At 41.4% G+C, this 26,466-nt stretch overlaps 1 protein-coding gene across 2 annotated transcripts in view; it reads left to right on the forward strand.

Annotated features, from left to right (window-relative positions):
* EVA1A (eva-1 homolog A, regulator of programmed cell death) overlaps window positions 1-26,466 on the forward strand; it is a 201,337-nt gene that overhangs the window by 86,400 nt on the left and 88,471 nt on the right. For both annotated transcript variants that reach the window (XM_039721669.1, XM_039721670.1), the window contains exon 5: window positions 11,720-11,863. In XM_039721669.1, the coding sequence (XP_039577603.1) occupies window positions 11,720-11,863 (144 nt within the window). The remainder of the gene's footprint in view (window positions 1-11,719; window positions 11,864-26,466) is intronic.

Consider the following 26,466-nt stretch of genomic DNA (forward strand, 5'->3'; position numbering starts at 1 on the left):
AACCTCCCACTCCTGTCTCCAGTGACAAGAGCAGGTTGTGCTCCCAGCTGCCATGAGTGATTGTGGGAACAGCACTCAGGGTCCCCCAGCCTGCTTCAGAAACTGCTCAAGGGCCTGCCTAGCCCAGCAGGCAGCTCTGTTCCTTCAGGAGCAGGTGGAAACATCACAATTTATAAATCAAAGCTTCTGCTAGCTGGAGAACATTTCCCTGCACGTTTCCACAGCCCTGCAGTCTGGGGAGGGCTGCTCCGTGGCAGCCTTTGATCCCAGATATTCACAACAAGCTGATCTTACAAACATGACCATATGAGTCAGACTTTGCAGCAACATTCAGTTCCTGGAAGGCAGAACCCAGCTATGTTCTGTACATGGGAGATTTGTTCTGTTTGAATTTCATGGGTATGATGATTTGTGTCAAGTCTGAGCCTTGGCAAGGACATTTTGCTGGGAAGTAGTCCCTACACAAGTTTGCAGTGATTATTTTTATCCACGCAGCCTGAGCTACTTGATGAGTGAAGAAGTCATACTTGCCCCAAAAGCAGTGAAGATTATCTGTTCTTCCTCTGCTAATGAAAAACAGTTCAGAAAATTTGGTTCCATTTTTCTTTCTGTGGACAAAACGCACATTTGGATTGAATTTAGAAATATACAGCTTCTACAATTGAGGATTTTAAAGAACTGAGGTCTAAGATGGGCAGGAGAGATGGCCTAATAGAGCATTGCATATATAAGGTAAACCAATTCAATTTATGCTGTTTCTGCCTTGAAAAACAAGACCTTGTACTCCTGTAGAAGTGTTGAGGAGATAAAGTCCACTAGCAGTGAATTTCCTGGATTCTACATTAGGTGCTCAGCTGGTTTCTGAGGTATCCTGGTGTTGCAGCTATTGCTGTGCTACTTTTGGGTGATGACAGATCCTCCCCATGACCATGCCATGCCATGCCAGCCACATGCTTTCTCTTTGTATAATGTCTACATGAATGTACTTAACATGTGTGAAGAGAAAGTTACGGTGGACAACTCCATCTTATTGCTGTCATGTTAAAGTGAAAATTTGTCAAGATCCTCTTTTAACTGGAAGCATGCTGAAACTTGTGTCTCTGACCGTAATGGGAAACCCCTGCAAACAGCTGGAGCCCTCCTTGAGTGCCTTGGGAACTCTGAAAAGCTCCTAAAAGAATTTGACCTTATTTGTAACTCTCTTAATAAAGCCTCCCCTTTGCTGCCAGCATGTGCAGTGAGCATACACAGAGCATGGGGAGGTCTCTGGGGAAAGGGCTATTTACAAGCAATGAACCATTAATATCCCTCAGCCAAGTGAGCCCTTTGCCCCCTTTTCCTGCTGTTTACAGCTGCCTCTGCCTGCATCTCCAAGCGGCTTGTTTATTCTGAGAGAAGTAATTTAAAAAATGGCCCTTTTCTACATGTGTCTGAGTGCAAGGTAGTGATCTAATTAGGAGTCTGAGGAGGAAGATCTTGGATGTAAAATGATTACCCTTTTTGTTGTTTAGTGCAGCAATATCTTTGTTCATATTCAGGGCATCTGACTCGTTCACATTATTAATTTTTTACAGTATGTCCCCCCCTGAACCACAAAGAGTGAGATGGATGTGCTCAGCTGACTTCTAACACAGGATCCAGGACTCCTCAGGGACCCTGTCTTTCTCCATCACATATACAAAAAGCCCAAAGCAATTTAAGTGCTCATCCTAGGTAGAAGGAATCTGGGCTTGGTTTTGGAGTCTCTGAAAGATCGTGGGAACCTTGGTTCCTCAGCCTTGCTCTGGGTCCTGGGGTGTGGATTAAACTGAGACTCTGCTGAGACTGAAATGTCCTTGTCACTTAACATACAAGTTGTCTCCTGTGCCCCTGTAAAGGAGAAAAATGAATATGTTTACAAAGCCCTGAGGAAACTCAGATGGTCAGTGGCATTCTGTCACTCATGGGATCTGATAATGGAAGAGCACAGGAAGGAGTTCAGCAAATGAGACCGTGCTTTAGGTGCTCTTTCCTTGGAATTTTTTATTCTAATGCAGTGACAGAAGGTGATCCAACCCAGTTTGTTTTGGTTCCCTCCTCTTAATGCAGATGTATATAAGACTTGAAGCAGAGTCTTCATATAAATATTTATTATACCATATAAATAATGGAACCTTCTAGTTTGTTTATCTGTGACCAGATCTAGCATGTGAATGAAGATGAAATACATGCAGTAAAAAAAAAAATCCATTTTATTCCAGGGTACATGTTCCTGCCGGCAGAAGAGCTGGCTTTAAGAAACTGCTGCCCCTCCAGCTGTGCATTTCTGGTTCTCTTCTGCTTCACCATCTATGACCATTTTCCATCCTGTTTCCATCAGGACAAGACTGTGGCTGTGCTCTAATCTTAAACTTAAGTCAAATGCTTAAAAATAAAAGTGTGGAGCTGGACAATGAGGAGCAGTAACCCCTGGCACTGCTGGGGAAGCAGAGGATGGCTGGGACTGCAGGAAAGGATGAGATATCCACAGAACTCTGTGCTGGTCAGACAATGCCATGTAGCACAGCTGACCTTCAGCAGATCCAGGTGGCTGAAAGACTCTTGTGCTTCATCCTGGTTTCCCTGTCTGTCCTTTAAAGCAGCTGCAGTGCTGGGTCTGTGGGATGAGCAGCAGCTGGGGGCTCAGACCCTGTCATTCTTCTCTACAGAGACCCCAGGCTTCCAAAGCACCCCTCCTGTAGGTGTGACTCTGTGTGTGCTTCATTTACATTCAGGGCAGAAACTACTTTATTATGTGTATAACTCATGATTAAGAACATGTTTTTAGAGGCCAATCTGTTTGTATGTAATAAAACCCAGAAGTATCCAAATCTGAAGGCTAAATAAATATCAGTTGCTGTTTAATTCACATATCATACCTTATTAAATTTAAATTGAAATGCAGTTCCCATTTAGAATGCTGAGTTAAAGTGGGACAAAGCCTGCTTTCAGAAAGTTGTTCTTCAATTTTAGATACTTTATGTGTTTCACTTTTTGTCTCAAAACAGCAGGAGGTAATTAAAATCACTTTACAGCTGTTTCTAGAAAACTCCAACTATTGTTGGATTCCATAGAGCCATAAAAATGATTTATATGAAATTGTTTTTATATGCACACAATAGCTATTTAAAAAAATAATTAAAAATTACGTTCAAATGTGAGTCTGGACAAGATCTTTCTCTAAACCAAGGTTTAGGTTGGTTTTGAAATGCTGTTTACAGTGCAGTATGACCCCCCACTATGATTGTAATTAAAAATTCTGAAACTAGGAATTTAAATAGCACTAGCAGGCTCTGGCTATTGGTATGATATTTGAAGAAGTAAAGTATTTCTATCAGTAATATCAACTTCTTTAGTGGCTGATCTTATAAAAGTTGCTTATTGCCCAACTATTATTTAAAAGCAACTCCAAAATACAATCCTATCAATAAAAGGGCAAAGTTTAAGAGATTTAAATGTGTAGCATCTCTGTTTGTTTCCATGGAGTTCCTTTGAATGAAAACCAGTGTAACTTGTTCAAAACTGATAAAGTTCCTCTTAAACTAATTCAGATGTCACTCAAGAATATTGCAAAATTGCCAGAGCGAGAGCCTGAGAAACAAAGGTAATGTGAAACTTGGGAGCTTGCAGGCACGCCATGCTTTATTTTAGGGACCAAGGGCAAGCAGTGACTTGCAGGCTGTGTCAGCTGGGTAATCTCTTCAGAAAATGGGCCAGTCCTGCAGCTTGTGAAGTTCAGGCCTTGCTTCAGTCTAGGTCTAGGCACTTGTTGAATATCCCCATGTTCAGTAAAATTTTTTTTTTTGGACTGTAATGAATAGGAAGGAGAAATGAACTCAAGGACTTCACAGAGAAGTAGATACATTGAAAGCACTATCCCTATCTTCTACTGAGTGATGCTAAAGCTGTTACCTTCTTTGCTTCTTTTCTTGAATATCTTACAGCCCATGATCCACTGTGCTGCAAATTAAACAATAAAATTTAACTGTCATTGCCACACCAAATCTTCTTTGTTCTCTGACACTTTTTGGATCTTGTTTGAAGCTGTCCTTGGATTCTCACTTCAGCTCCCAAACCTGAGAAATGTTATTAATTTGATCAACTTTGCAAACTCTGAGTCAGTCCCTGCAAAACTGGAGGCTAATATACTTTATGTGAGTTCTGGTTCCAGATACAAGGGTGATAAGATGATTAAAGTTCACATTAATAAACAAAGTGTTTCTAAATGTAATGGTAGGATCTGTAATTAAATCTGTAATCGATCCTTCAGCTGCAGTCTCTAAATGTGATTGGTTTCTTTTGAGATAATTTTCTCTTTTCTGACCCACTGCTGAAGTTTCCAAAGTTTTATAGTGACTAATTTTTCTCTCTCTTTCTGTGAAACATACTTTTTTAAATGTAAAGCTGGCCTTCTCTGCACATGATTCTAATGTTTGGATATAGATTTCCTTCCTAGCCAGTTCAGTGACATTGTGCAAGACACATGTTCTATATACAGCTGTATCAACGTGAAATTCTCTGCTGCTATTTGTAATATGATGATGACCATTTATCATTTTACAAATACCAGCAGGGAACTTCACCTTTTAATTTTTTTGGGTTCCTGCTCCTGAGCTTCTTCTGGGTATGTAAATACACTTCTGCTTCTGTACCTTTTTGTTTAAGGGCAGTCTTTGGTTTCTATTGGCTGAACTTCACATTGGTTGGTCTTAAGGATACTTAAATATTTGTAGTTTGGTTTTGTCCCTCTTGTCTTATGGGTCATGACCCAACTCACTTTTGTCCTATATTGAGACTTGTGTGCCATGGCAGAAGAGAAATCCAGTGTATTTCAGTTGCCCCCAAATGAAACTGTGCGACAACTTTACACTGATAAAGAAATTACTTCCCCAGGCTGCTAAATGATAGAGAAAGTGGACAAAATCCATCTTTATTAACAGTCTTCTGCACTGGCTTTTAAAGAGAACATCAAACTTAATGGGCATGGGCTTAGCTGAAAATGCCTGGGGTTTGATGTACTGCACAGAGTGCAGACTGACTCATTGATATTCCGTGAAGACATCCTTCACAGGCTGCTGGATGGCTAATTTTGGCTGAAGCTGAGGCTTAGGCACCTCTAGCAGCTGCCACTGTGTGAAGGAGCTGACGTTTGTATCAACCACAGCTAATGGAACATCTTTAAAATGGATGAAAAACTTCCCAAAACCAGGAGAGCTTCCTTCCCTCCTGCTTATGATAAAGGTTCTTTTTCAGATTGAGGCAGTCACTTCTGGGTAAAACATGAAGGAATTTAGGCAGTTACTTCACCTGAAAGGTTGGAGTTACTTCCTGTTTTTGTCCTTTCTGCCACTCCATTGAAATTTGTTTTCTCTTTTGGCAGACAAGTGGATAACCACACCACTGATTCAGACATCTGTCAGCTTTCTTTGCAGGAATGAAATGTCTCTCCTCTTGGTTAATTGACTCCTTCCATCTTTCATTCTGTCCTCTCACATTCATAGCTTCCAGCAAGAAAACTTTCCTCTTTTGTTCTCGAGCAGGAAATCAGGCTGGCTGTTTTAGGGAAAAATCCTGTTCTCTGCTTGGGAGGAGTATACTCCTCAAGCTGTCAATTGTTTGCAAATTACTTCCATTAAGGCAAAATTTATCTTAAGTTGATCCTTTCACCTGCTCCTCAAAAGACAGCAAGGAAAGTTAGGGTTCTGCTGATGGTTTAATTTCAAGATCTGTGTCTGCTCCTGATGCCTTTATACTGAGCCAAAGCATCCCACAGAATTTGCCTCTTGGTCAGCTACCACCAGTCCTGCTCCAGTTCCTAAACATTTACTTGTATGTACTGCTGGAAATAGAATTTTAAGGCAGTGATCCCCTTTCTGAAGTCTTTAATTGTGGCCAACCATTTGGTCCTTTTGACACCTCAAGGTCTTATATTTTTTTGGCTGAAAAAAGTAGAATGAATGCCCCATTTTTCTTGAAAATTCACAGACTCAGAGTCTGACTCATGCTCTTATGAGTGGGTGGAGTTTTTTCTCAGGCTCCAGTTTTCTTTCTTTGTAAAGTGCAGGCATGTTAATATTGGGTTGAGCTCCATGTCCTGCTGCCTCTCCAGATCCATAGACAGCCTGTGGAAAACTCCTCCCTGGCAGCTTCACAGCATGCTAACACATTCACCTGACCTGCTGTGTGTGGTCCTGCTTGCTCTGGACAGCCTGTCTCATCTCTGCAGGAGCCCACCTTTGCAGGCTCAGCATGGCTGTGCCAGGTGAGTCTGATCATGAGCAGATAAACAGATGAACAAATGCTCTTTAACATCTGCAATATGCCCAACTTCACAGTGGGATTAGTCACCCTTCTCAAAACTCAGGGTTTAAATCTGTTTGTGGATCCATCTGTGATGGCTGCTGCTTTGGAAGAGGCTCCAATCTCCAATAGAGCATCTAAGAGTTAACAAAATGCAAAAATTAAAGAGTTTGGAAACATTCTTTCAAACCCAGATAGGTTTTGCAATCAAAAGCAGCAACGCTTGTCTAGATTTCAGATTTGGATGTGTCACCCTTACTGGAGAAAAACAAGTAACACTGAGTAACCAAAATTAAGGATATGATTAATAGGCATTGGCTCCAGTTTCTTTCTTCATTTTTTTTTTTTACCAGGAAGAGGTAATAAAGAAATAGTCATGCTGGGAAGCAGCTTTAGACTGACTAAAATCCATTCATTGTGGTGAGCTTGATGATATGGACATTACATCACTGAGACCAATTCCAGTTTTAAAGCCAACATGGTCTGCAAGCTGCAGCTGGTAAAATCCTCTCTCATCCTCTGTTGCCCTGCTTTTGGTTTTTACCCTGACAGAGGCTGGGCTGATGGAGTAGGTAAGGTGAATTACTGGTAAGGTGAATTACCCACTGGGGACTTGGGCTAATGGTTGTGAAATCCAACTGGCCAGTGGTCTGCATTTGTGAAGTTATCCTGGGAAAGGGATTTCACCTTGCACCAGGAGCAAGGCTGGAAGGACGTGCAACTTCTAGAAATTTGGACCAGAGGTAAAGGCAATAAAATGAGCTGATCCCACTCCCCCACAGCCCCAACTTTAGCTGAAAATGCCATATTTGAAAAGCACAGATGATACTTTTAAACACTTTCACATGTGAAAGTTTCACCATAGCCAGGATTCATATGCGCTCTCTGGCAGTGTACTGAAGCAATCCAAGACTAATGAAAGCCAAGGGTAACTCTGGCCCAACCTCTCCATGAGGGCTCTCTATCATCTATGAGGTCTTAAAGCAGTTTTTATTGCTGTATCATGGGATTTGAGCTTTGTGGTCTTTAAGAGGTTCTCAGCAGGGGCCTGGCTCTGCTTAGCAGTACTTACCTCAGACTTAGTGATATGGTGCTGGCATTGTGAGCATCCTTCCCACGTCTCTGACACATGGAGTCACTTGTTTGTTGCTGGTGCCAGGGTGGTATCTCATAAAACATTTGGAATTTGCATTTAGCAAGCAAACAAGCAGCAGAAGAAAGGAGATTGTAGAATATAAAATCATTAAGTTTGGAAAAGACCTTAAGATCATCTAATCCAACTGTAATGCTGCCCTGAATGAGCATGGCATCTGGTACAATGAGTGCCATGTCTAGTCTCCCACTTCTGAAGACCTGGAAAAAAATGAACTTGGCCAGCTGAAGGGGACCACAGCCCAATGTGTGCTGCACCACATTGCTGGGCTTGGCTTCCCTGCATCTTTTTGGCAGGATAAATGCATTATTTATGGATAAAACTTCTCTGTTTTCCTGCCTGTCTGAGCTATGAGGATGGGCACCTGGAGGTGGAGATTTCTGACCTGGAATCACCTTCTGAAGAGGTGCTAATATAATTGGAGCTCTAACTTCTGTGAGCTCCCCAAGGACTTATCTACATTTGGAAGTTGAATGTGCACTTAACAGTATCTAACAGGAGTGAATTCACTAATTTTATAAGCCTGAGACACAGGGGTAAAAGAAAATACCATGTTGTCCCTTCTAGAGCTCCAAATGCCATGGTGGTGACTGTGATTTATGAAGGTGCTGTAGTCTCATCTATCATTCAGCCACCTCTCAGATATACTATTGACATATTCAGTGCTCATTAGTGAGGGAATAAAGATGCTTGAATATGACATTTTGGCACCAAGCTAAATGAACTCCTTGTCAGAAACTCTTTGAAGTGTGTATAGAAGATGGTCCCATTTGGAGGTTTTGATTGCTGCTCTTACATTTTCCAGTTCAATGTGTTATGTGGAGGATGAACATGTTGACAGACCAAGAAATCCAAGATGGGAGACAAAGCTAATTTCAGTGTTGGTGTAGTCCTCCCTCAAAACACTGCAAGCTGTTTGCCCTGACCTTTATGGGAATGTACAAGGCACTTTTGCTTAGAAATTGTGTGGAGGCAAAACCAGGGAAAATTCCCTGTTGTGAGCAAAAGGAAGTCTTTGAAGCGAACACTTGGTCAAAATTTGAGCCTAGTCCCCATTTCTTTTTTTTTCAGGGCTAGAAAAATATTACTGTTTCCAAGAGGAGGGCTCAGGTCTTTCCATGGGGGAAATGAGAAGAGTATTTGAATTTACCATGTGGAAGACTGTTGTTGTCAGTAGAGTTTAGCTGGATACTGTAACATGGATACCTCAGATGACTTTCTGCCACTTCTGCATTCACCAGATTCTGGTGTTCATTGGGTCTGGAGATCAAGGAAAACAGTAAGACTTGCCAAAATTGTGACTGTTTGCAGCAAGAGCCAAGGAAATGGAGCACTACAAGAAACCTCCATTGTGCTATATTGAACTCACTGGCAGCCACTTAAAAGCAGTCAGAGGTTTCTTGAAATATTCAGTAATGACCTGGACAGGATTTTTAGGTGGTACCAAACTGAACAGGACACTTGTTACATCTTAACTGGAATGCTGAAGTGTCTGGTTCGGGTTCTCCAGGTAAAGAGAGATGTTGGAAAACAGGAGCAAGTCCAGGAGCTCCACCAAGCTGTCAGGGGCTTGGAGCATACAGCGTATGGGGGATACTGAGGGACACAGGTCGTTCAGTTTTCAGATGAGAAAGCTCTGGGTGGGATGTTATTTCTTTTTTTACTAAGGTAGTTCTACAGAAGACTCCTTTTGGGAACACAGAGAAGGAAACAGCAGATGAACACCAAAAGCAGTGAACATGAGTTGCAGCAATAGAAACCTGATTACACACAGTGAACAAATTCTTCACCTGGAGAGGGGCTTAGCCCAGGATCAAGTGTCCAAGGACTTTAGGAAATATTTCTCCGTGGAGATTTACAAAACTTGCCTGGGCGAATTCCTGAGCAACCTGATGTAACATTAAAGCTGGCTGTTCTTTGGGCAGGAGATTGGAGTGGATAGTCTCCAGATATTGCTTTCAGCTAAATTATGGAATGCTTTATGTGCTGCAGTCCCAGCAGGCAACGTTTTCCCCTGGATATAGTTTTTCATCCTATGGTTTGCAAAAAGTTAATGTAAAAGAAGCTTTTACAATCTTGATGCCCTATTTTCTATGTGAGGGACTTTCATCTTCACATGTAATTGAGGCATAGAAAGCTCCTTCTACTCTTCTGCTCATTTTGGCTGGTGCAGATTGAGCTGGAGCAGGCTGGCAGTTGGAGAGTTGAGGACTTCACTACTGGTATTTGTGACTGTGGTGGCCTGGTCTGGCCCAAAGAAGCTGGGTGAATGGGGTTACGTGTGTACTGGTAATTGAGTAGTATCAGTGGCACAGGTGCTGGAAATAGATCTGTGCTGTGGTGCTGCAGCATGGTCCATGGCCTGTTGTCTTGGCTGAGATAACTCCCCCAGCCAGTCCAGGAGCTCATAGAATTCTGGAATGGTTTGAGTTGGAAGGGTCCTTAAAGATCATCTTATTCCAATCCTCCCTACCATGGGCAGGAACTCCTGCCACTAGACCAGGTTGCTCAAAGCCCCAAAGATACAGTGGGGGCCTTCTGCAAATTGACTATTAGGACTATCTCAGGCTGTATTACCTGTTTGGGGTAATGCTAGTTGGCAAAATCTTTCTAAGGTACAGGGTATCACTTAAACAAAGGGGGTAAAGTTGTGTCCCCCTTTAATAACAATAATAATTTAGCCCTCTTTGGTTTCCTGATACAGATGCTACTGCTAAAGTCAGTTTGGGTGGAAACCATGGCCTGCTCAGAACTGTGTGGGAGGAAGGAGGAAGGAGGCCATTATTACCAGGACTTGAGTAGTGATGGCTAGAAAAGCTGTCAATGTCAGTGTGAGGATATATGACAAATAAAACTCCTAGAAGCATTTTCAGTCTGATGGACCTACAGCTTTGGCACCTGAAGAGTCAATTTGATCTGTTAAGGTAGAGAGTAAAGTGTGTAGTTTGTTAGTACGTACATATTCCTAAGTGAGGAAGGTTCCAAAGGCTGCCCATCTCTGAGGGTGCTGGATGCAAAAGCCTTGTTGTGCCTCTCACAGGACCAGAAATGTGTAATTCCCCATGGATACAGTATGCTCCTGTGCAAGAGGGCAAGGCCTCTAAACAGACAGCTGTGGGATGTTCTCTGTTATGTGTGAGAACAATAACAAACAAAAAGAATAGGCACTCTCCATGAAATCCTCTGCAGCATTTAGATTTGCTGAGTTTCTCTAGCTGGACGTTTGCAAAAAGACAATGAATCAGGATTGCTGCATGCCAGATGTTTCCACTGAAACCTCTGACATCCATTGGATCAGAAATCCCCTAAGGAAGTGTGGGTCATTCAGTATGAAAATGTTCACATGAAGCCTTCTTCTTTTGTCATTTGCAGCATATGAAATAAAATGCTGCCTTTGATTTGAGAAAAAAGACATGTTACCCTGTAGGCTTGGTTTTCTATGGCTTTCCTGTGTCTCTCATGGCTTTTATTGTTATGCTGGTTCTAGCACTCAGTACCTTTTGAGGTCCATTTTTCCTTTCCCTTCCTCCTAATTAGTGACCAAAGGGGGTTTGCATTCCATTCTCTGTAGCTGTCCTGTTCCTTTTAGCAACGATTTGATGTTGAAGAAATGTCTGCTTGCAAGTTTCCCCCTGAGCTTGGTCCTGACTGGACAGTGAAAGCAAACTGTCAGTCTTGCACCTAAAAGATCAAGACTTTATCCGTGCAAATTGTTTTCACCCTAAGTAAGAAAACAGGCAAAACCACCTGGTAGAGAAAAATATATGGGAAAACACTTTTGGAATATTCTAAATTTCTAATATTAAAAATGTTTCTACTTGCATGGAATTAATGTGATTAAAACAATATTTCTACTAAATGGTAGATGATAATATTGTAATTATTACATCTCATAGTAATTTTCATTAGATTTAGAAATATAACCACAAAGAGGAGACAGAGACACTGATCACTTTTGTCTTCAACAGGGGCCAAAGAGGGGGATTTGAGACGCCTCTTGTGGTTGTTACAAAGATGAAGCATCATTTATTCTCAGCCTTCTTTGCATGGATGTGTGATTCTTCAATGTTCTTTCAATTTTTTAGAGGCGTGTTAGAGTCAGATATACTTTCTCATGTAAACACAAAGACTTTTAAATATGGAAATCTTGTATGTGCTCTCACAGTCTGCCACTGGTAAATTATTTTTAGGCAATTTCGATTGTGAATGGACAAATATTCACAGATAGGTGTTGTTTTTCCCTTTTAGAGTGCCAGTCAGCTACTGCTCTCCAGCTCATGATCAAGCGCTGTCACGGGAAAAGAAGCTGCAGCATATATGCCAGCACCTATGAATTTGGAGATCCTTGTTACCCAGGCATCCAAAAGCATCTTAATGTCATCTACACCTGTGGTAAGTTACAAAATTCTCCAACGCTCACTGGGCTCTATGTTTGTTGAGCAGTGGTGTGTGGAGAATAAGATGCAAAAAGTTGTTGAACTTCCAGTTGGCTCATGGTGACTCTTATTTGGTCAACAAGGGAAAGCTTTGGATCACCAGAGTTGTTTTGTACTCACTGGCTCTATAGAAAAAGCAAAAAATGTGGAAATGTTATTTGTTAACCCATTCATCTGCTTCTTCAAGGCAGGAAAATCTGGCAGTGAAGTCAGTCTGCTCAGTGGACATTTACACACTGAATGTTGGCATCCTACAGCAAAGCTGTGGTTATTAGTAAGATCTTTATTACTTTATTCTGTATTTATTTCATTTTGTATCATAGAATCAGGTGACTACCAAACCATACTCATTCACTGCGTTAGTAGAAAATCACTCCCAAAATGTTCAGGTAAACATTGCAACAATTTTTCTAACAAAATATTGTTATTTAAAAAAAAACAAACCCAAAACCAGTTTGCTCACAGTTGGGAGCTTAAGTCATAGCATTGAGCAGTCACTGTGCTCTTACCTGACTAGTCATCTTATTTTGCAACAGAGGAAAAATTGTTCCTGTCTGAGTTCTGTAGTATAAAAAGAACATCTGTCTTCTTACTGTGATGATGTTTTGGTCATTTGTAGCTGGCATATTTGAAAATATTTCCTTCAGGGTTTTGCTTACATAGTTGTTGCTAGGATCAGCTCAGTCTCTCTCTCATTCTCCTTTCTGCATCCATCTGGAAGTGCAAATTTTGGTGCTGTACTGAATGTGCTGAGCAGACAGTGGGGACATGTAGTGAAGGAGAAGCTGTCTGTGCCCTCAGACAGCAATGTGTCTGTGGGTCACTCTCTGTGTGTAACTGCAGCATGCTGGGTGTGACCGAAAGCATTTGAGATGCAGTGACTGTAACATTTTCTGTAGTGGCTATGGCATGGTGGATGTGCAGCAACCTGAGGAGCAGAGACATTGAGGCAGGAGCATCAGGCTCTCAGCTCGTCTGGTGGTTGTTTCATTTGGCAGGAAGACTGGGTTTTGTTTGAAGTGATGCAGCAAGAAGTAGCAAGCCTATCCTTGCAAAGCCCTGTGAGTTTTCTAGTCAGGAAGGTGATGTTTTAATATCACTTTTCTCATAAAAAGACTGGAGATAAACTTATCCTCATGGGGATTTGACAGAAATGAAGGCAATGTAGAAGGCAAAATAGGAGCTCCATCCCTCAAAAATCCAGGGAAAACAAACAGAGACCCATGATGTATTTCCAAGAGGATTTCTCCTTCAAAGGCCTCCATGGCCTTATTCTAGAATTGTGGTCCTGGTCTCAAAGTCCACTATAAAAGGCACTAATGATCTCTTAATCTGACCTTAACTCTCTAGTCCAAGCCTAACTGCATCAGGAAATGAGTCACACTTGAGAGCACAAAATGGCATGTTTTGCTTTTCTGTGGGTAAAATCTGCCTCATCCTTTGAAGGTGGCCATGGCTCCTTTTCAAAACCATGATCTCAGACATGTCTCTGAACTGGATTTTGTGATCAACAGACACATATTTCTCGCCTCAAATAGCAAAGTCCTTCAACATGTGAGAATGAAATAAACAAGAAATCAAATTCCAGTTCTATGTGCTTGTGCCAGACAGACAGAACTAAGTCCTGGAATTCTTTTAGAAGAAATGATAAAACAAAACATTTTGGTATTCTCATGACCTAGAGAATGATATCAGTGTAGAAAACCTCCTGCTGGTTGTCTCTTTTTTTTCAGGTTTCCTTAAAGCTGTACACATTATGGCTCCTGGTAGAGTGCTCTTCTACTTTCACCAAAACTGTGGGAGTGAAAGGGGGCAGGCTGGGACAAATGGGCATGACTGCACTTCCCTATTGCCTGTATCTCAATATATATGCCTGTTTCCCACCTCTTGCACTTGGAAACATGTTGTCTCTTGATGCTGTTTTCTGGGAATCAGTGAAAGATGCAGTGACCCTGGCATAGCTTGGGAAATGTGATGGGTGTACAAAGGGGTTTCTCTGAGCATTGCTTCAACCCTTTTTGCTGCTGCTTCAAGTGACCCCATCACTTTCTGAGATCAGGCAGTGCAGTCATTCTGTTCCTCTCTGTCACTCCCTGCCTGCCCAGCTGTGACAGAGATGTCCTGCCATGTGTCACTGGTCTTACCTGTGAGAAGAACTGCCACGTGTCCTTGGCCAGTGCTACTGACCTGCTGCACTGCTTCAGAAGAGCTGGTGAGAGCAAAACCAGTGATGGGTATGGCTGTGGGTGCATGCAATGTCATGCAGACATTCCCTTTGTGAAGAGCTTCAGCAACTACAGGGACAAAGCAGCTGAGCTCTGCTTCAGGTGCTGAAGCATGGGAAGGACTGGAAGGAGACCAATATGTCTTCTTCTGATAGCAACTCATGAAACAAAGTCTGCTGAGTAAGTAATTTATGAGGTGACAAAAGGTAATATTAATGAAAAGCTCATGAGCTGTTAGCAGAAATCATAGCTGAGATGGACCCTGTGACAGATGGGTAGCATTTATGTAGACCAAGGCCTAGCAAAGAGCTGGTGAGGTGTCTTATCTCCCAGCCCCAGCAGGAGAATGTCTGCAAGGTCTCTCAGGTCATGTCCTCACTGTTCTTCTCTAGCCTGACAGCAGGACTTGGGCCCTATTCCAGATCTCCAAGAGGGGTAAATGGATGAGGCAACAGCTTTGCTTTCTTTAAGCCATATCCATATTTATTGAAGGTTCATTCTTCTAGCTTCCATGTTTTATTGGACATGAGAATTCCTGCCTGACACACACAATTTTGCTGGATGAATCTGTTCTTAAATAAAGGTGTAATCTAACTTTTTGCCCAGCTGTGTATTTTTTAAATATTGGTTGTAATTACTCCAGCCAGTGTGAATGTTTCAAGTCAGCAGTTCTCCATATCAAATTATGCCCCTTTGCACCATGGGCTCAAGACCTGTTGGCATCATTTAGCGGAGAGGGAAATGCCACCAGTTTGTGAGTATGTATGAGATGATTGAAGCAAACAAGCACCCAGCAGCCTGGTGTGATAGAGATCTCTCGTGTGCATTAGGGTCCCGTTAGCCCAGCCAAGGAAACATGAAAAAACCTCCAACGTAAAAACATTACAAACCTGAACCTTGGCAGGAGCTGAAATACAAAAATTTGGCCCAAAGCCACATTTAGTTAATGGAATGGTATGAAAGGTGGGATTTTCCAGTATGTGGGTCCCATTACTGCACTAATAAATACATTAATTAGTTTTTCAAAAGAAAAAGGCAAGTTCATTCTGGGAAGCACATAAGGCATGGTGAGGTTGAGTTCTGAGTGTGGCAGCTGTAATAGAGGCAGATAGAAAAATTTTAGCTCTGCCTTTTCTTTAAAATACCCTGAAAGTCTTAGAGAAGAAAAGAAAAAAAAATAATTAATGCAACTGAGAAAAATAATGCAATAAAGACTTGCTAGAAGTTATTCTCTCCTTGTTTCCTCTTCCCCCAAACATCTTCCTTTGTCTCTGTCTTTCTTTGATATAAAACATGGTAATTTTTTTGTAATATCTGTGAGTGGCTTGGTAGTGGTTTTGTATTTATTGATAACATGTACTGTGCTAACAATCTTTTCATTTTCTCAATTAACCAGTTATTAACTTCAAAGGCTCCCTTTAATTCTCTATATCTCTTTTCTCTCTAGTTTGCTAGATTAGGTTTTTTTGCCTGTGCTGAAGTCCTAACTGAGCACTGCATTAAAACCTTTGGAATTTTTTCACACACACAGTGCCACTTGGACTCAAGGAAGCATTGAAGTGTGTGCTTTATTTTAAGACCTATGGATAATTACCGTGAAAGTTAAATATTTTCTCAAATTCTTCCTTGAGTGGGGATGAGGGGCTTGTCTGTGTGTAAAGTGAAACCTTATTCTGAGCACTGAAAGTCAAGGGAGCCATTCAGAGTGCCCACTGTCCCCAGTGCCAGACCTGCCTCCCTGTGCATTCCATGCAGGCTGCAAATACAAACCCTCTGCTAAGGACCTGCTGTTCTTTAAATGCAGGTATCCATCAGAAATGGCTTGGTGAGAATAAAAGAAAATTTAAAAATGGGGATTGTGAATTTCTTTGTGTCTAGAGGTGTTTCAGTGGGTTGGTTATCAGTCCTAATAACTGGTGACTTTTTACTGCTGCAGTTGGACATGTGCTGAACAAAATGGAGGAAATATGGCCTTGGATGTGTTTTTGATGTGAATATCTGTCGTACATTTAGTTGTGTGCGTGCCTCCTGCTTGATTCATGCTTGCCAGGAAGGGGTCATTGGGCTGAGAGCTAATGAACTGCCATGGTAACTCATAAATTGCTTGGAAAACCCTGCAGTTCTGCCACATTAATAATCCTGCCATCCTGCTTTATGAGGCAATAAGCTGAGTCCCAAGGGCCAAGTGCTTCACATCCCAACGAGAGAATTGTTCAGGTAAAGAACAAAGCCTGAGCACAGGGGCAGCAGCTACTGTTGCTTTGGGGTGTCTGGTGCTGCTGGGAGACCAGATGGGGTCAAGGAGAGGTGGTTGAGGTGCTCTGGGGTGATGGGGCTGTGCTGACCTTTGCTTTCTCTGAGTGCTTGGGAAAGCAGCCTGGCTTTCTCTAAAATGCGTTTAAAGAAATGTTCTTTCAAGTCTGACTAGAGGCAAGGTCTTTGTTGAACGAGGCAGCTCTGGGGTGGTTGCCCTCATGATGATGATGAGGAGGAAGGGAAAAAAGCTGCACAAATTTTCTCCTGTCATCTCAAAGGGACTGTGCTCTGGTCCATTAGCTCCTGTGCAGTAAATCTATCAATGCCTCAGGCTGGATGAATGAAATGGTTCCTTTTGCTCTTAAAATTTATGAATTCATGAATGTAGAAAATGTATTTTTATCACTGCTTTCTGTTGCTATAAAACTCTATTCCAAGACCTGAATAAAATAGAAAAGGAACAATTCCAGACTTCCAAGAAAAAACAGAAGCCTTTTACACCCCTTTGAAACAGGGCAATGCAGGCAGGGTCTTGCTAGGGAAAGACACATACAGAATGTGTAATGCAGACTTTCTTTCTTCAAAAGTTGAAATAAAATTTCTGTTTACAAACAAATAAACATTTTAGGCAATCTACCTCTAGGGATGTTTCACTGAATGTGTAATGTCTGATAATGTTTGTTTAACTGGGCTTCTTGTATAATGCTGTGAAGCAGAACTCACAAACATGTAGATTTGAAATGTATGTCCACATAGGTTTGACTTACCAAATCAATAAAGAACAGAATAATGGTATGATATAATTCCATGTGGCTGCTTTCATTGTCAAGACACCGAGTTCAGACACAGTTTAGGACATCTATTCAAATCCTTTGTCATATTTTCCTAAGTTAATAGAGGTTTGTCAAGTATTTTTTGCATCAAGCCTATGCTTCTCTTCAAGCTATAGAGTATTTTTAAAGCTATCCAATCTTCATGTAATGACTACAAATATTGAAATATTCATGAAGTCGGATTAATTTGACCAAGTGTAGACATATAAGCCATAGAGATTTATAGTGTGTACATCCCCTACTGAGAAAAACCCCTTTTACAGGTAATGTGGAGAAGCAGCTGCTTTTGAGGCACAAATCATCTCATCCTAAAGCAAGTGCCTGAAAGAGATGAACTGCATATTTGAAGTGACAGTTCTCCTGTACTGACTGTAAATGGGGCTCCTGGTGCTTAGCTGGCATATTGTTATCTACATGTAGAGCCTCTACAATGCAGATATCTACATCTACATCCACGCACCCCTGGAAGTGTTCAGGGCCTGGTTGGATGGGGCTTTGAGCAGCCTGCTCTGGTGGAAGATGTCCCTGCCCGTGGTGGGTGTGGGTTGGAACTAGATGAACTTTGAGATTGTTTCCTACCCAAACCATTCAGTGATTCCATGGTTTCATAACCTGGTTAGATGCTTTCAACCACTGTGTTCTTATGCAAGTGTTTATTTTGGTAAAAATTATAATTTCTACATAATGATAATACCAATGTTTTGTCCTTATATTTATTGATTTCCATTCCCACAATTTGACAAATCTCCAACTTTTAAAGATTTTTCCAAGTAAGATAGGAACATAATGTTTATTTAAATTTTTGAGAAATTACCTCTAGCCATGAGTGTTAATGCTGAAAAAGTTTTCAAATAGCAGCTTGGTGTCTGGCACCTCAGCTCATGGTTATATCAATCTCTACACTTGGGTTTGGAGAGGGGTTTTCCTATGATCTGATTTTGCATGGGATTGAGATCCATTTTCTGCATTTCATCTTTATTAATTCCCTAAATGTTTCCAGGAGCTAGGATGGGGTCAATATATTTGCTGACTTCTTTGTCTGGCTGGTTGTTCTTTTAGACTTTTGTTCTCGAGGTCAGATTTGTTCTAAACTGTCAAGGACTGCATCTGGTGGTATGGCAGAGGGGGCAGAGTACATTTCCCTGGTGATGTAACATTTGTTACCAGATTCTGCAAACAAATGGATTTGTTGACCCTCCTTCCAGACTTCTACATGTTTCCATTCAGGTGAAGGAAAAGCAAAGAGCTTGTGTTCCTTTCAGATACTTAGATCTCACATTCAGAATTAGTCAGACTTCAACAGAACCTGTTAAAAAAGCTGTGACAGTGTTACTAAAAACTGCACCATGATGGGTGACCAGATAGCTCAAGGCTGACAATTTTTGACTTCTGAGGCTGTGATTTTATCACCTTTGATGGTGACAACAATTTTTGTGGATGCAGTTTCCTGCTTCTCAGAGAGAAGCAAGGAGGAAACCCCTCAGTCAGCAAGACTCATAATTTGGATTCATGGCACGGATCTGTTGGAGTTCATGAGTTACCTGAGGATAAAGGCAAGATGCCATCTCTTTTGCTGGCCAGTGCTGAAGAGAGTGAGGCACATACTTTACTAATGGGCTTGGAGGTACCTGCTCATAACAGGCCATAGCAGCTCTGCCATCCTGCATCAAGGAGGAACATGCTACAGGGACAAAGAGCTGTTTATGTTTAACAGTAGTGATTGCACTGGGATGTGAAACTTGACACAAACAGCCTCATTAATTTTAAGATGAAGGTTGGTAAATCAGGTAATTGAAAACTGTCATTGTGCTGCTCCTGTTTGTCTTTTCTTACTGTACAGCTCACTGTAGCTTGATATGAATCGACCCAGGAGAGTCCAAACATGCCTGGCCTGGCTGGCCCAGACACAGCAACTCTTCATTACCCGGGCAGAATGACCCTGTGTCTGATGCAGATTAAGGTAAATAAATATTCTGAGGAAGCAGAGCTCTGCATCTCAGGTGGAGGAGGAACAGGTAATGCTGTCACCTCAAGGGAAAGGCTTGAAACCCCTTTGATTCCTGCAGAGAAATAATGGAGGCTTGGAGATAAAAATCATTGCCTTGGGGATGGGGAGGAAAGAAGATGGGTCTGGAGGAAGCAGAGAGGGAGTTCAAAGGACACTTTTTATGATGATCCTAAGCAGAATGAGCTGTAAGACAAGTGCTACCTTACAATTAGGGAAGGTTTTCAAGCCTGCTGCTGTGGTCCTTCAACTCTGGGAGAGCTGTGGAAAGAGTCCCATAAAGCATTAGCTAAAGTACTCTGCAACCCCTGAGCTCCACTGTTCATAAGATGTGTGCATCTGAGACCTTTAATCCTTTTATCTCTGTGTTTGGTAGGTTTTATTTTGTTTTGTTTCATTTGGTAAGGACTGCAGCCTAAAAGTCACAGCAGGGAAGAATGGTCAGTCTGTTGTAGTGAAATGGTGACAGGAAGGAGGCAGGTGGGACTTTTATTTTTCATTCTGGTATTATTCATATGTTTTATAAATTTAGAAATTTAAGAAATGTTTTATAATGGACCTGTAGTTTCCACTGCAATAACTGTAGTGCTAAACTGTAATGTAACCAAGATTTCATGGTGGCTGACACAACTTTGAGGTTACTAAATAGATTTTCTCATGGAATGATTTCCTCTGGCATAAATATGCCCAAGTCCTTGAGGCTGAACAGCAATCTGCCATCTAGAGAGTGGATTTCAGACCAGGGTGGATCTGGAGGGTTCTGTCTGGCTGTCCTGAGATCTCCATGCTTGAATAGGAGGGGTGCAGCCTCAAAATCACTCATGATCCATCCATGCTTTCACCCCAGAAAAGCAGATCTACCTGAGAATGATTGTGCAAGATGACATCTGACTGTCATACATATAAAGAAAATCTTTCAGGAACTCTGGAGAGAGAGAAGTGGAGCAGAATTAAAATTACATGGCTTATCTCTGTGGTGTTTTTCCCCCTGTAAGCTTAACCCAGCAGAGACTTTCTATTCTTTGTCATATTGATGCCTTTAACGATGCTTTAAAAATTCTGACCATGAGTAAGTGGTAGATATTTATAATTTTAATACCACTGGTTATTTTTTTACCTGGGAACTGCATTAGCCTCATAAATAGGGTAACTCTTGTGTCTCCATGCCTGTTAAGACCTGTGCAGGTTTCAAATATAGTAATTAACAGTAATGTTGGCAGGTATGAGACTTCTTTACTGGTGAGGAGGTTGGCAGCCAGTCTGCCAGCCCTTTTCAAGCAGGAGACTGCAAGCTGCAGCCAGAGGAATGTGTCAGCAATGAAAGGCTGACCCTTGATTCAGTGATCACCCTAACTCCTCCTAATTGAGGTTAATGCCAGAAGCACTGACACCTTGATGCTCACTCATTAGTGCCTGAGGCTACTGGAGATTGCTGACAGCTCCGTGAAACAGCTTTAGATGAAATTTAAAGGGAGCGTTTGACACCAGGACCAATTAAGATATATTTGCATTAATGTATATTTGCCTTCCCTTTTTAAAAATGTATCAAGACAATGACATTTCCTTCCACCCTTTAAAGAAGGATTCATGGTTGGTGCCCTTCTGACAGCACATGCACATTTCTCTATTGTTCACCTACCACTGTCCTGCTGGTTTCTACTGCCGTCTCTCCACTTTAATGTGAAACAAATAGGAAATCCTCTGGGATTTGGAAAATGAAAATTTGGAAAATTTGTTCCTGACCATGAAAAGAGAATTAGAACCAGGACAGAGAGAAGAATAAAAAATAGCTGTTTTTTGAAAGTCACCAAAGATGCAAATATACATGACCTCTGTAGTGGCATCTTGGTACAACTGAGGTTTGTGAGCTGTTGCTGTAATGGAAAATCAATATAATAAGCACTCAGAGGTGTCTATAGCCCATTTATGAGAGCTACATGGGCATGGGTACATTTGAGGGATGTGGTTTACTGGTGAACTTGTCTAGGTTAATCGTTGAACTCAATCTTATAGCCTTTTCCAATCAAAATGAGTATATGATTATATGATCAAATGTGTAATTTAACTACTGGGAAGTACACTAATGAATGTTACCACAGCTACAAGCATCAGCAAGGACTGTTGTGCAATGCACTCACTCCCTAAGAAGCATTTCCTGCTATGGGTGATGTTACATAGGCAGGGCCAGCCAAATTTTGGGAGAAAGTGTTAGTGTCATTTTGGGTGTGGAGAACATTTACACAGGGGTTTGTGTCATGGCAGCTGAACTGAAGAACTGTTAAATCTCTTATCAATGTATATTATGTGTAATGTATATTCTTTTTTATAGGAGTAGATACATGCTTTGTTCTCCATGTGGAATTCTCACCATACAATGTTTCCTGCCCAATCTTTGATTATATGAAAGAAAAGAAAACAGTAGGATATGGCAAGTTAATTTCTAATTTACTGCTGTTTTGAACCTGAGGTGTGGCTCTCCATGGTCAATCCACTAGTCCTGTGTGGACTAGGCAGGGAGGAGAGTGCTGTGCCTTGTGTGAATTATGTGATTTATAACAGCTGAATGATGACCAACCTGGGTCTCTTTAGTGTTACTAAAAATAATTTCCTTTATTCCAGTTCAAGTTCTTGTTTGGGAACTTGAACTGGATAGTTTGCCACAGGTAGTGGTATAAATGTCGGCGTCTACACTATGCCATTATTTGGCATAGTGCAGAGGCTAATATTTATATCACTACCTCTGGTCAAACCCAGCCCTGCATCATCCTTCAGTACCATAAGAGAACTCCAGGGAATCACTCTTTCCCCTCACTTTGGACACTTTTTTCCATTTCTGCTTTATCTCTGAAGCCCAGGCATGGGGTATTTTATCTTCTGTTTGTAGGTAAGTTTTGGAATGGGCTTTTATTGTCATGCTGTCTGGTTGTGTCTGCCCTGGTGCTTAGAGATTGGGATGCCAGTGAGGCATTTAAGAGCAGCCACCTCCCAGAAGTTCCTTAGGTCATTTCTGCTCAGCACAGATGACCTTTTGGGGGCACCCCACCTTACAGTGGGGAGGAGATTGCCATGGAAGTTTTGTTCTTTGGGAAACTTTCCTTAACATTCATCCAGGACTTGCATTTCCGACCTCCTTTTCAAGACCTCCATTTATTCAAAATATCCACACCCAAACAGTTAATGCCCCTTCAGACAGACACTTCAAATACTGTTGACAGTGGCTACTTTTCATGTCCTGTTTTAGTCACTGTTTAGCTAAGCCATTCATGTTCAGCTCCTTTAATCTTCCCTCATAAATCAACCTGCACAGCCACTCAATTGTCTTTTTGTGGCTCTTTTCCACAATTACCTGTATCTTTTAACAAACACTGAGCAGGCTTATGATTATTTTCTCCCTGGGGCTCAGCAGAGACTTACAATCTCTTTGCCATATGTTAGCCATGACTGTTGTTTCAGCATTGGGCAGCAGCAGCACCATTACCCAGGAAGAAAAGCTGACTCTCTCTCTGCAGTTTCAGTCCCAAGTATCCTGCTGCTCATTTAGGTGAAGTGAGCCAAAAAGTGTAGGAGTTTCTGAATGTCAGAGATGGGAAGCATTTCTGCATGGGGAGGACAGGATTGTGAGGAGCAGTATCAGGATCCTTTGCTGGCTGGTTGTGTTTCCAGCTTTACTGACACACAGGCCTGGGGTCTTAAGGATGACTGATACTGCATAATATAAACAAGGAAGCAAATCCTACTAGATCCCTTCCAAAGATATTTAACTAAATTCCTTACCCATGAGCCCACCCTGGGTCATCTTTTATCTTTGAAAGCCATCTCACAGCTGCCTGCAAAGACTCTGAAGGCTGGCTAATCCCAGCAGATGGACCTTGGTGGTGGTGCCTGGAGGGGAAGGAGCAAGGCTGGGAGGGCAGAGTCTTGGAGGTCTCTTTGTTAATGGGTGTCACTCCATTTTGGTTTAAGCCAAAGCCTCAGGGAGAAGCAGAAAACTGGTATGCAGCTTCATTTGGAGTCCAACAAACCTGTTTTGGGTCAAAAGTTGCCCCAGCCTGGATAAGCTCATAGCTTGCAGGGACCCAGGGAGTAAATGGGGATTGCACTATTTAGTCTGTGGATCATATGTATTTGCTTCAAGCTTTGATGAAATTTTCAAAGTATTTTCTTTAGAAGAAAAAAAAAAGCTTATTGGAATGGACAAAATATGCCTTTTTTAAAAGGGTCTATGAAAAATCAGAAATAAAATAACAGCTTACAAAAGGGCAAACCCCTACTACATCTCTTCCAGGACAAAATATGCCTTTTTTAAAAGGGTGGATGAAAAATAAAATAACAGCTTACAAAAGGGCAAACCCCTACTACATCTCTTCCCCAGGCATGGTAGTCAGCACGGCCCAGTGGAAGGGCACTGGCCTAAGGGCCAGAGGTTTTCTGCTTAACCCTGATCAATCATCAGCTCCTTGGGCAGTCACTGTGCTTCCTCCTGCCTGGTGTGGTTAGACCCTGGGGTGTTTGCTCAGCATCTGGCAGGGGAGAGCAGCAGCCTCCCCACCTCCCTGGCATTTTGGTTTATGCATCGAGTGCAGACATGATCACACAGATGTGAGGAGTCTCTGCTTTCAGTGCCTACAGTTGCTGTTGAACTTTATTGACATGAAGCTTCAGAATGATCAGGTGTTAAGCTCCTGCCTGACATGTCCATTGCTGTCATGATAATTCAGTCATGAATTCAATGACAGTCTCACATTTATCTTACTTTTTTGTTGCTGTTTCTTATTGTTATAATTTTTATTACTATGAAAAAGAACTAATATTAAATTCTCTTCCTCTCCACTTTTTCCCCAGTGAAAAAAATCAAATCACTAGGGATATAACTCAGGATTACATACTAACACACATTTTTTAACATGCTGCATATTGATCAAAGGATCACTTCTTCTGTGTGAAAGATGTATCTGATTCCCACAGGGAGGAAGGGCAAATTTTCTCCTCTCTGCTATCAGAGATGATCAAAACCTTCTGCAGACGCCTTGGGTATCAATGAAGAATAAAGTATAGGATGTTGGTGCAATGCTGTGGCTCTCTTTTGGGATGATTGAACCACATAGTAAATTGGAGTTGAAGCACATGTAATGTAAATTTTCTGTCAGATATTTCTTAGCTTGTTACAGCACTAACAAACAAATGGATTTTCTTTCCTTCCTCACCTCATAATTCTTTGTCTTTTAAGTTGTGCTGAATTAGATATGAGGGTACTTCTGACAGTACAGAAAATTAAATGGGGAAGGCACAGATACTGGTTTGTACTTTCTGTTTTTCTTTCCTTCCTTTCCCATTCAGTGTTGTCAGGGTAGTGATTTTCTCTTAAGCAACACTTAGGCCTGTGCATATGTTTGCATTTAATTTCCAGATGGGGAGGCAGGCCTCTAATAACAGTGTGAGCTGCTGCTTTATGGACCTGGCTGGCTGACTGAGGTACCTTCTTTTTGCAGCTGGCCAAAAATCTGCACCCCACACCAGGGATGCCAACACACTCATGGCTGAGCCAGGCTTTTGGACTCTCAAGCCAGACTGGTGCAGAAAATTATTTACCTGTCCCAGGCTGTGAAAAGGTTCACCATCTCTTTACATACATGGGGCTCTTGAACCCAGGATCATACAAACTGCTTTACTTTCTGGCATGACTGCTCTTCATAAATGTTTTTCCCGAAGTCTTGGGCAGATTTAATTCAAGGAAATGTATTTAACCATTAGCATCGATATTTTGGTTATGACAAAAATATTTTCCTGTGTAGAGGGACTTGTAAGGATCCCTTTGTTTCTCTGTAAGTGGTCCTCTGCAGACTTCCTGAGGGGATTTCTGTCTCTCTGTGTCTCTGGGGTCTCATCCTGGCTTGGAGAGTTGTGTTTTTCTGAGGGACTTTACTTAGCAAGTTATAGATCTCAGTGTAGCTGGGTCCAACCCACTTTAAAGTACAAGACTAAAAGTTTGGACTAGCGACCTGGAGTCTAAGTAGAAGGTTGGAGTACTGAGTGTACAGACATATTGATCTGAATAGAAATGCATTTGCAAATAGGTGTGTTATTAAACATGCTGTAATGCTGACCAGATGCAGCTGTCTATGCTATAATCAGCTACATATGGACTAGATACCCTGGCCTCCCTTTGTAGTCAGTATTTGAAAAGAAAAAGGCTTTTCTAGGTTGAAGTTCATCTCATTTTCAAGTAGGTATCTCAGGTACCCCTTACAAGTGTTTGTTTCTCTCTGATTTTTAAAGGAACTCGTGGTGATGGGACCAGATGTGAATATCTGCATTGTTGACATCTGAAGTTAGGCCAGATTGTTCGTATCTTGAATATGTTTTCTAGAAAATTATCTATTTTCCATAATTATTTGTCATTACTTTCCTAAGTCTTCAAACCTCATGATGTCTAAATTATCTTCAAGCACATTGTTGATTACAATTTTACTAAATTGCTTCAAATAATTTGGGTTTTTTTAAACACATTAGTCTTTGAAAGTTTCACATCTTATTACCAGAAAAGTAGAAAATTAGTGCATAGTTAAATAATACCTGCTTTGTGTAAATAACATCTCTTCTGAAGAGTTCTTAGCCTTCAGTGGGTTTGAACCCTGTTTTGCAGGATGGGATTCAGGTTTTGGTTCTGATTCTGAATATAACTGTCTAGAGGTTTCACAGGTCTTGCTGTAGCCAAGGAAATTTGTTTTTGTACTGACTAGATACATAGAGCTCAGTAGCCCATATATACACATAAAGTGATATTTTAGACAATTTGGTTTATTTATAGATTCTGCCTAATATTTGCACAATCTGTCTTTGATGTTTCAGCCTAGGGCCATTCAAAAGCACTCAACAGTCATATTTAACTGGATCATGGGTATTTGACCAGCTGGATTATTCTTGGATCAGTGCTGACAATAATGGGTTCTCACACACAGAATGCCTATGTGGATATTACATGTTGGCTTCCCAGCCTCTTGTCACTGTGCAAAGATGAAACCTTGGGAAGAGTTTGTCTTTGAGAGATGCAGTGGTCTTAATATAGTTTCCTTGTTCTGGCAGCTGTTCCTGTGGAGGACACAAGAATGCAGGAGAGGCATGTTGCTATTTATTTCTTGTTTTTATCCATCTTTGAAAACAGTGGATCCCCAAAATGGACATGGCAATGATGTCCTTCTTACAGCACAGAAAAGCAAAGATTCTCTTTTCTATTTGGAGA

Source organism: Passer montanus, unplaced genomic scaffold (genome assembly GCF_014805655.1).
Source record: "Passer montanus isolate IOZ18808 unplaced genomic scaffold, ASM1480565v1 scaffold46, whole genome shotgun sequence".
In the NCBI taxonomy this organism is placed as follows: Eukaryota; Metazoa; Chordata; class Aves; order Passeriformes; family Passeridae; genus Passer; species Passer montanus.